At 55.3% G+C, this 8,339-nt stretch overlaps 1 protein-coding gene across 1 annotated transcript in view; it reads left to right on the top strand.

Annotated features, from left to right (window-relative positions):
• The window catches only part of GRIK3 (glutamate ionotropic receptor kainate type subunit 3), a 213,708-nt gene that overhangs the window by 29,224 nt on the left and 176,145 nt on the right, over nt 1-8,339 (top strand). Inside the window, exons 4-6 of the mRNA XM_085313244.1 lie at nt 3,464-3,619; nt 3,894-4,010; nt 5,612-5,676. Coding sequence (XP_085169370.1) covers nt 3,464-3,619; nt 3,894-4,010; nt 5,612-5,676 — 338 coding nt within the window. The remainder of the gene's footprint in view (nt 1-3,463; nt 3,620-3,893; nt 4,011-5,611; nt 5,677-8,339) is intronic.

Raw genomic sequence — 8,339 nt, 5'->3', positions numbered from 1 at the left:
GATGCCCCTGTGCCCAGCACCTGTCCACCATCTCCCCATCCCCGCTCACCTCTGCTGGAGAACACGCCACGAGAGGTTTTCCCCGAGCTTCACAGGCTGAATCCAGCTGTGCAGGAGATTTTCTCTCTTAAAAGGGAATAATTTTGAGGGAGCATGTTCAGGCCCATTGCTTGATGAGCCACAACAGCCACAGCACGGTTGTTTGTTGCCTGATGGGCTGAAATCCCGACCGCTCTTCGTGCATAGCACTTTGCTGCCGGGGTCACGTACATTAGTAACACAGGATATTTTCTCTGAAATTGGCTTATTCCATTTCCCACCGCACATCTTCTCTCCACTCGTGAGGAGGCCAACAGCCCGCACTGCTGCAGAGCTGCTACTACTGATGAGATTACTGATTTCAGTGCTCACAAGCTAGAAAACCACCGAGCCCGAGTCTGAAGGCACTGATCAAGGGCTGATGGCATTTACCTCCCACGACAGCATCCGGAGGGYCGCTCCGGCTGGGAGTGTTTGACTGTTGGCATAGCTCTTCCAAGGAGTGTGGGTTTTCCCACGAGGCTAACTCTTCAAAACCAGGCACTTAAATGACACGGGCAAGGTTAAGTGTGCATTGCTGCAGTCATACATGCATGCCTGTTCCCACGTGCGCGTACAAAAGGGAATGCTCGGCTGAGCCGAGCAGCGAGTGGGGTTAGCAATCCGCCGATGTGGGATAGGGAGCGGGATCCTCCCGGGGGAGGAGGAGGACTGGCCACAGACACCCTCTGACGCGGCAAACCGCAGAGACCCCCGAGCGACCCGGCTGCTCCCCGGGCAATCGGCCGCGGCCACAGCCCAGGAACGGCTCATAGCGGACATCAGCGAGATCTGCCYGCGGCAAAAGCCATTGCCTTGGAAAATCGGCACCGTGTTCTCCATCGACAGAGCGCTGGTGCAGGAGACAGTAGCCTGGACTGGCCACTGCTAGCTCTCCCACTGCCGCTGTCTCAGTGGCAAGAACACCCTTGGTCTTCAACTAATTATAAAATAATTAACTCAGCAAAAACGCAGKAGTCACATCTCGTACCCGCCTGCAAAGCTCCCCTCTGTCACTTCACCAGCTTTCGCCAGCTTTACAAGAAGTCACCAGGCTCCACGTCCCCCCTCTAGCTCGTTCCAGCTGTGCTGCACTTCTCTGCTGCATCATTCGGTGAAAACACCTGAAGTCTAGTCTCTGGTTCACTGCTCCTCATCCTCGGCGACAACCTCTCTGATGGCGCCAATCACTGGAGCTAACGGAGGGAGACAGCAGGAGTGATGGATCCAGAGCAGGTCAGAGGGTGAGACTGGTGGCCCCGAGGTGCATAAATTATCACTGTTAAGCAGCTGTGATCCTGTTAACTGGCACCGTCTCCTGGGGAGGAAACGTCTCCCTTGAAAAGTGCCAGAGTGCAAATACACTGAACCGGGAAAGCCCTGAAAGCCATCTGCAGGGTAGCGCGCTGCAGCGCTCTCCTGGGCTCTCCTCCCGGCCGGGCCTCTCCGAGAGCAACACGGGAGACGATGCTTGGGTTCGTTTTCAGCAGCCGGGATGACGGTGCCGTTATCCTTCCCAGACTCGCAGGGGTCCTGCAATGCTCCCATGCACGATGCTCCTCTCAGGGAAGGTGCGGGAGCACGCTCGCGCTCCTCACCAAGAGCTGTGCCAGCCCATCTTCGTTCGCATTACGGCCAGCGGAGCTTTTCTTCCTCACTCTTGTTATTAGTTAGTATTAATAATCCCCCCTGCACCCAGAGGCAGAAGGACGCACGAGCAAAGTCCTCCTGCAAGGGCACCTGGATCTCCACGACCGGCTGGGGCCTCCCTGGGCCATGCAAGACTGAAGCTTGCACCAGGCTGCTGCTGCTGAGCCCCGAGGAAGGGGCGCTCCCAGGAACGGAAGGATTTCAACTGCTACAAAAGAAAAACCCAGAGAGGGAAGGAAATGCAGAGGCTGGTTGATTTGCATCACCTGCAGCCAGAAAGGAAGCTGTTGGCCGTGCAGAGCCAGTAATGTTTCTGCATGAGCCAACCTCTCAGTCCTGAGATATACCTGTTTCCCGCCCTGCCTTTGCTGTGCRTTTTCCCCGTTCTTGATGAAAAGAAGCTCTTTTTCTGATTGAACTAATTATGCTGATTGAATTTCCTCCCTCTCTCTGTCTCTGAGTGTGAAAGGTTTCCTTAATTTGATGGGGGTAATTGTTATGCACACACTGTCAGATGTTAATGCAATTCCTTGATTGACAGGTAATCAGCACATCAGTTGCACAAAAAGAGTGAATAAGTCTGTAATTTTATTTCCCCTGATTCCACTGTGTGGGATGGCAGGAAAATCTAAATTAGCAATCGGAGAAGCAACCCTGCTCCGGAGCGAGCTGTTAGCAGTTCGCGCAGAGGGCTGGGGCTGCAAGCGCAGGGTCTCGCTCCGGCGCGCCGGCCCTACCTGCAAGCAGGGCGGTCCCGGCGGCACCGTGCACGGGGCTCCCCGCGGCGCTCGGGGGAGATTGGACTCGCTGCAGCCCCGCGCCTCCGGCGAGAGCGCGGAGCACGGGAGATGTCCGCGTGCGCCTCTGGAAGCCGCAGTACCCCGAAGTCCCCGAGGACCCCGCGAGCGCTGCAACGCCGTGCAGGCATTGCCGAGTCGAAGCTGCTCGAGGGAGCGCTGCGCTCGGCTCGCCCAGGCCATGCCGGTGCAAGAAGGGAGCACACGCTGCTAACAGCTACCTCTAATAAACAAAGCAGCAAAATAGAAGTGCTGTTGATGACTTAATTGCTGGCTGGGTGCTCTCCTAGACTTCCCACCGCAGCAGTTACAAGTGACAGGGAGCAGGTGAATTTTTATGCTTTGCACCGTCTATTAAGACTGGAGGAGCTGAGTGACAGAGGAAGAACAAGTCCCGGCTCTCTCTCGAAACAGCTGAAAACATCTGCCCATTTTATTTGCTCCTTGTCAGCTGCYGACAAGTCCCAGACAGGCTGGAGGTGAAATACCAAAATAAGTTTCTCCAGAGTATTTTTTCCAAGACTAGTTATATTTTTGCTTTTCTTTCTTTACGAAGACCCTGAGGAAGTTCCTTGCCTTCTCCCCTGGTTTTCAATCCCACTCTATTTGCACAGCAGAACTGACTTCAAATGCAGGCCAGAAACATCTGCTCCCAGCATGATTTGCCCTTGCTGTAAACATCAGGGACCGAGGCTCGTGCCTGCACAAACGCTCTGGGTGCAGCTTTTGTGTGTGCAAGCAGAGCTGCAGAGGAGCACACGAGCACATGAAGATTTGCACCGCGCCGGCTGCTCACCTGCTCTGCCCGCGCTGCCTGCCACCAGCCAGCCTGGCATCCGCAGGAGCCAGGAGAGGGAATGCAGAGTAAGGAAACCAAGCATCTTTTGCAATATCCCAGATAAACCATCTAGTTTCTCCCTTTTCTCCCCTTCTGCTAGGACGGGCCAGAGGAAGAGGCTGCTCCCGTGCCCGAGGAGCTGGCGCAGCCTGCCCTGCTCCCGTGGCTCCTCGCCTGCCCCGGGCCCCACAGGCAAATGCCCTCCTTGGCCGCCCTGCCTGAATACAMGGGCAGAGACCTGCAACCACAGGGCAAGGTGTGTGACAACGCCAAGMGTCCCAGCGATGTGGCATCTGTGGCATCGCAAGGCTCGCACAACGGCTGATTGGGACCCTAGGAGGAAATGGAGAGGCTGAAAGAGGATTGTCAACAGCATCAAACGAGCAATTAACATAATAAAAGGTCAAATCCCRTGTATAAAGTGCTGGCTGTGAACAGCCAGATTTACCATTAGTAAGATTTATCTGAAATATTTAAAATCCCGTTTGGAAGGATTTTATTCTTTCGGTGAGCTTGGCTCTCTTCCCCAGAGCATGCATGAAACAGGCTATTCAGGGAAAAGAAAATCCGYGCTGATTCGGATGCACGGCACTGCCCTGGACTTCAATAGCATTGAGCAGGGCATAAGCCAGCGAGGAACTCTACCCGTAACGGAGATGATACAGGAGACTGGAGGAGCTTAGTGGTTCTTAGGGAAAGAAATAGGGTGTGAGAAGAGGAGATTAGAGTACGCCCTCTCTGTCACTATAAATCCCAAAGAAAGGAAGGGACTGCTAGGCTAGAGGAGCTAGTACCATATTTTAGAACACAAAAATGCTATCTCCAGCTAAAAGATGCTTGACACTGGAGAAAATCAGATAGATTTTCTTTATCTGCTCTAAGTTGCATGCAAAATAAATTGCAAAGGGCAGAAGCAGGAGCAGCTGGTAAAGACCGATTAAAATCAGGTTTAGACAAGCATCTTTAGGGAAAAAAAGATGCTTAGGGCTAAGCTGCTAATTTCTAGTCACTGACAGGGATAGGGCTGCCTGGGATCCACATCTCCTGGGCAGTGAAATCAGGCCGTAGGGAGAGCAGCACGCACTGCATGCACTGCACCCAGCGAGGGCTTTGCAGGGCGGGGGCAGCCCAGGGGAGCGTGCGGCTGCTGGGGGCCACGGTCGTGTCTTCCCGTGCTTGAAGAGATACTGTAAATGTCTCCTCTATCCTCGGTGCTGTGTGCAGAAATAAAACCTAGCACATGCATTAGGTTTCTTTTACTGCATGTAGTGAAAGACCAAATACTAACTAAGCCAAGGTCTGCAGCGTGTTAGGTGCCTGGGTGCTGGGKTCAAGGTGATGTAGATACTTCCGAGCAATAGAGATGCACCTAACTTATTTTCCCCTATGAAGAAGGTAATTTCCACTTCAGCACAGCCTTCAATTGTTTTTTTTATGATCTGAATCAGCAATTTTTCTGCTGATTTGTGCCTCAAATACCCTGGAATATTTGTGAATTGATTGGGGTCAGGACACATTAAACAAATCTACTCTACCTCTCCTATTTCATTCCTCTCCAGACCCTGGCAGCCCAGGCCAGTGCGACGCGTTAGCACCCGCAGCGACACGCAGGCGCCCGGCCGAGGCTCGGCTGGATCTCTGCGGCGAAAGCGGGCAGYCCTGAGCGCGGTGGGGCTCGGTGTCTCTGCACTCTGCTGTACCCAGAGCAAACGTGCTCCACGCACAGGTCAAACGAGCCCTTTCTGCTTTAACCACCAGCATCACAAAAGCTACTTGGGCTGCTACAATCAAAGTCAATGCGAATAATAAATAATAACGGAGCGGCAGCAGCTCGGGGCCCCGGGGGAGCGCAGGTTCGCTTGCTTTTGCGGATTCATGGGCACATCCCGATGCGAGGAGCAGCGGGGGCTCGAGCRCGGGATGCTCCCTGCTGCCGAAGGAGAAGTGCAGGAGCAGGGACTGTAGGTGGCAATCGCATCTTGCCGAGAAGGAGGGAGGCTGGAGCCGGCCCGGAGAAGGCGCTTGGCTCCCGGTGCCGAGGGCGCAGCCGTGCGCGGGGCCGTGCGCACGGGACAGCGGCTCTCCGGGGCTGCGCCGCTGCCCGGGCCCCCTGCGCTTCCCGAGCCCCCGGTGAACTTGGAGAGAACCGAAAAGAAAGCGAAAGCTGGGAAAGCAGGTGCCTGCCCGCAGCAATGCCGGCACGTTGCTGAGCGTATGTTAAGTGATCCTATGCCCTCCTTCCGCCCAGAAAACCCCGGGAGCGAAGGAGCCGGCAGCCCGGCAGCCGGGCTCACTCGAGATGGTCTGCGGGCGGTGGGGGACACGACTGAGCGGCTGCAAGGCTTGCTCCGTGCTTCTGCATCAGTGTGCATCGTGCAGTCCTCTTAAAAATATGTGCAAAACGGAACAGCCCCCAACACACACAACTCTCGTGCAAGGAAATAAAATATGGAGGGAACAAAACATAGTAATGAATTACATTATTATTTACCAGATACGCCGTAATTGAAGTGAACTAAGATGTTAAAGCAAAAGCTAAGTGTGAAAAACGAGGCATTGCTGTTGCTGGAGTCATGCTGATGGCACAGATAAATAAGTATCATTCACCCCCTGGGTGCTAAGCCATACATCATCGCTCGGTGCTTCCAAGGCAGCCGCGGCGGGCTAGCCACGGAGCAGGCACCCCGGGCCTCCCCGCCGCCCTCCTCGGGGCGCTGGCAGCGGCGCCAGCCCAGGGCGCTTCGCCCACCGAGCGCCGGGTAAGTCAGAGGGGAGACGCGGCGCTAATGAAAGGCAGGAAGCCGGGAGGAGGCGGCGCCCGGCCGGGCGCCGGGGCCGCGGGCGCCGGAGCCGCTCTCGCCGCCGCCGCGGAGCTGAACCAGCCGCRAGCAAACCGCTCGGTACCCACGCGCCTTCTCTCAGGGCTCGTCGGGAGAAACTGAGCTTTCGGAAACAAAAATTCCTGGAAATTGTCTTCCTTCCTCCAAATATTTAGCATTTTTGTCCAAGAAAGGCTGGCAGCACCCAAATGGATCCTTCTGGACTGGCTTCTCTCTCTCGGCGGTTTTCAGCCAGCGCTTTTCAGGGGCTTTTGGCAGAGTCTCTGCGTTTTGACAGTTGTGCTTTTCCCGAGGAAAAGCTGACACGTTCCGCTAACACTTTCTAGAAGGCTTTGGGGCTTTAGCTGTTGAGATTTGACTCACGAAAAAGTCTCCAACCCCTACACAGCCCGCAGGAGCAGGAGCGGGGCCAGCGGCGCCGGCGGGCAGCACGGCGCCAAGCTCGCGCCCGCGACGCCCCACCGCTCCTGCTGCCCCGTGCCCGCGTTGCGCAGCGCGCGGCTGCCCGCCTCCCGGGACCCGGCCGCCCCGCGCGCGGAGCTGCAGAGCTCATGTGGCCCTGACAGCGCTTCTTACAATTTATTGTATGCAGATGGACTCTGGAAGTGTAGTTGTTTTAATTACAGCGAAACGCCAGACAAGATTGGTTATGCAAGTCAATAAATCACTCGACTGCGCTGATTAAACAGGAGTAATATTTTGAATAAGTGACTGTCTCAGGAATGATCATTACTATATTACATTATCATTCTCCTCTACACAAATATTGCAAACAAAATTAAATGAAGATGTCAAGTTGCATCAGAGACGAGGCACTAATTAAAACGCGCGCCGCTAGGTCCTGCTCTCCGCTTTCCGGAGAGGCGGCAGCACGAGCGGGAGCTGCAGCAGCCGCCCACCACCCCGAGCGGCCGGCCAGCCACGGAGGTCCCTCTGCTGTGCCTCGGCTCAGCTCCGTCCCCCGCCAGCCTCGCTGTCTGCCCCCTCCTGCTCCGCACGCAGCCCGCAGGGACCCGGCTGGGAGGCCCCGGGCCGGAGCACGCGCGGCTCTGCCCCGGCTCGCGCCTCCTCGCCTGCGCTCTTCTCCGGACCGAGACGCTCCTGAAACGCTTCTCGCGCTCCAGGAATAGGTTTCATTTTATGCCGGAGGCGTCTGAGCTGAGATGGAGCAGAACGCTTCTGGCAAATATCAAGTTGCATAATCAATAAAAAGAGGGTTTTGATTAATAATTTGCCAAACATTTGCCCTCTGGAATGAGAAATGTCCTATGGACTGTTAGCAGAAGAGGTGAGACGCTCTTGCAGAGCCAGGAAAGCAGTGCGTAACTGCAGGTTAAAGAGCCTCCGCCTCCGCCACACTCATTAACATTTAGGGAATTTGGGAGGTTATTTCTATGTCATTCATGTTAACTTTGGATCGTGTCTCATTTTTCTTGAAATAGCATTCAGATATATCTCAATTTTTGAAAATGTTAAGATTTTTAAAGTTCATTTCCATCCAATCTTCTTTTTTCATTTTTTCATTTTTTTGCTCTTCCATGCGGGGCTGGGAAAGAGCCAGCAGCTTCTCCTCTGTGCGACAAACTGGGCTTGCTGCAGCCAAGGATGCTCCTTGTCAGCACTGTTCCATCTGCCCTAAAGCCCTGGCGTTTACTTCTGCAAAATTTGCACCCGCAAACAGGGATTTTGCACGTCRGGTACGTTTTGACGCTGCCGTGAGCACAGCAAGAGGCGGTAAAGCTGGTTTCTCGCGCAGAAGCGCAGGCGCTGCCGACACCACCCCGCCACCGGGCTACCCTGACCACGGAGATCATCGAGGGAGAGCCTTGATTTTACTGCTGATGTGAGGGTGCATGTGCACAAGCAAATGAATCATTTGGGGTCAATAAAGATCCACAAGCTTAACGACGAACGCAGAGCTGGCAGGAGGGCAGAGGTGCGGGGTAAACAAGCTCCCACGGGACGAAGARGAGGAAATCGCAGCGATGCAGCGGGCGAGCGGCTCGTTCAGAGCTCGGCTGGAGGGAGACGCGGCAGCGCGGCACGCCGCACGGCGCGGAGAGCCCCGGCCGGGCTCCGCGGGCGGAGGTGCTCGCGGAGGCGCTGACGGCCTTCGGACCGGCCGGTGGATCGGCG

Source organism: Rhea americana, unplaced genomic scaffold (genome assembly GCF_003343005.1).
Source record: "Rhea americana isolate MKP2758 unplaced genomic scaffold, rheAme1 scaffold_380, whole genome shotgun sequence".
NCBI lineage: Eukaryota > Metazoa > Chordata > Aves > Rheiformes > Rheidae > Rhea > Rhea americana.
The sequence above is the reverse complement of the archived record's forward strand: the minus strand, read 5'-3'. Positions and strand labels throughout refer to the sequence as shown.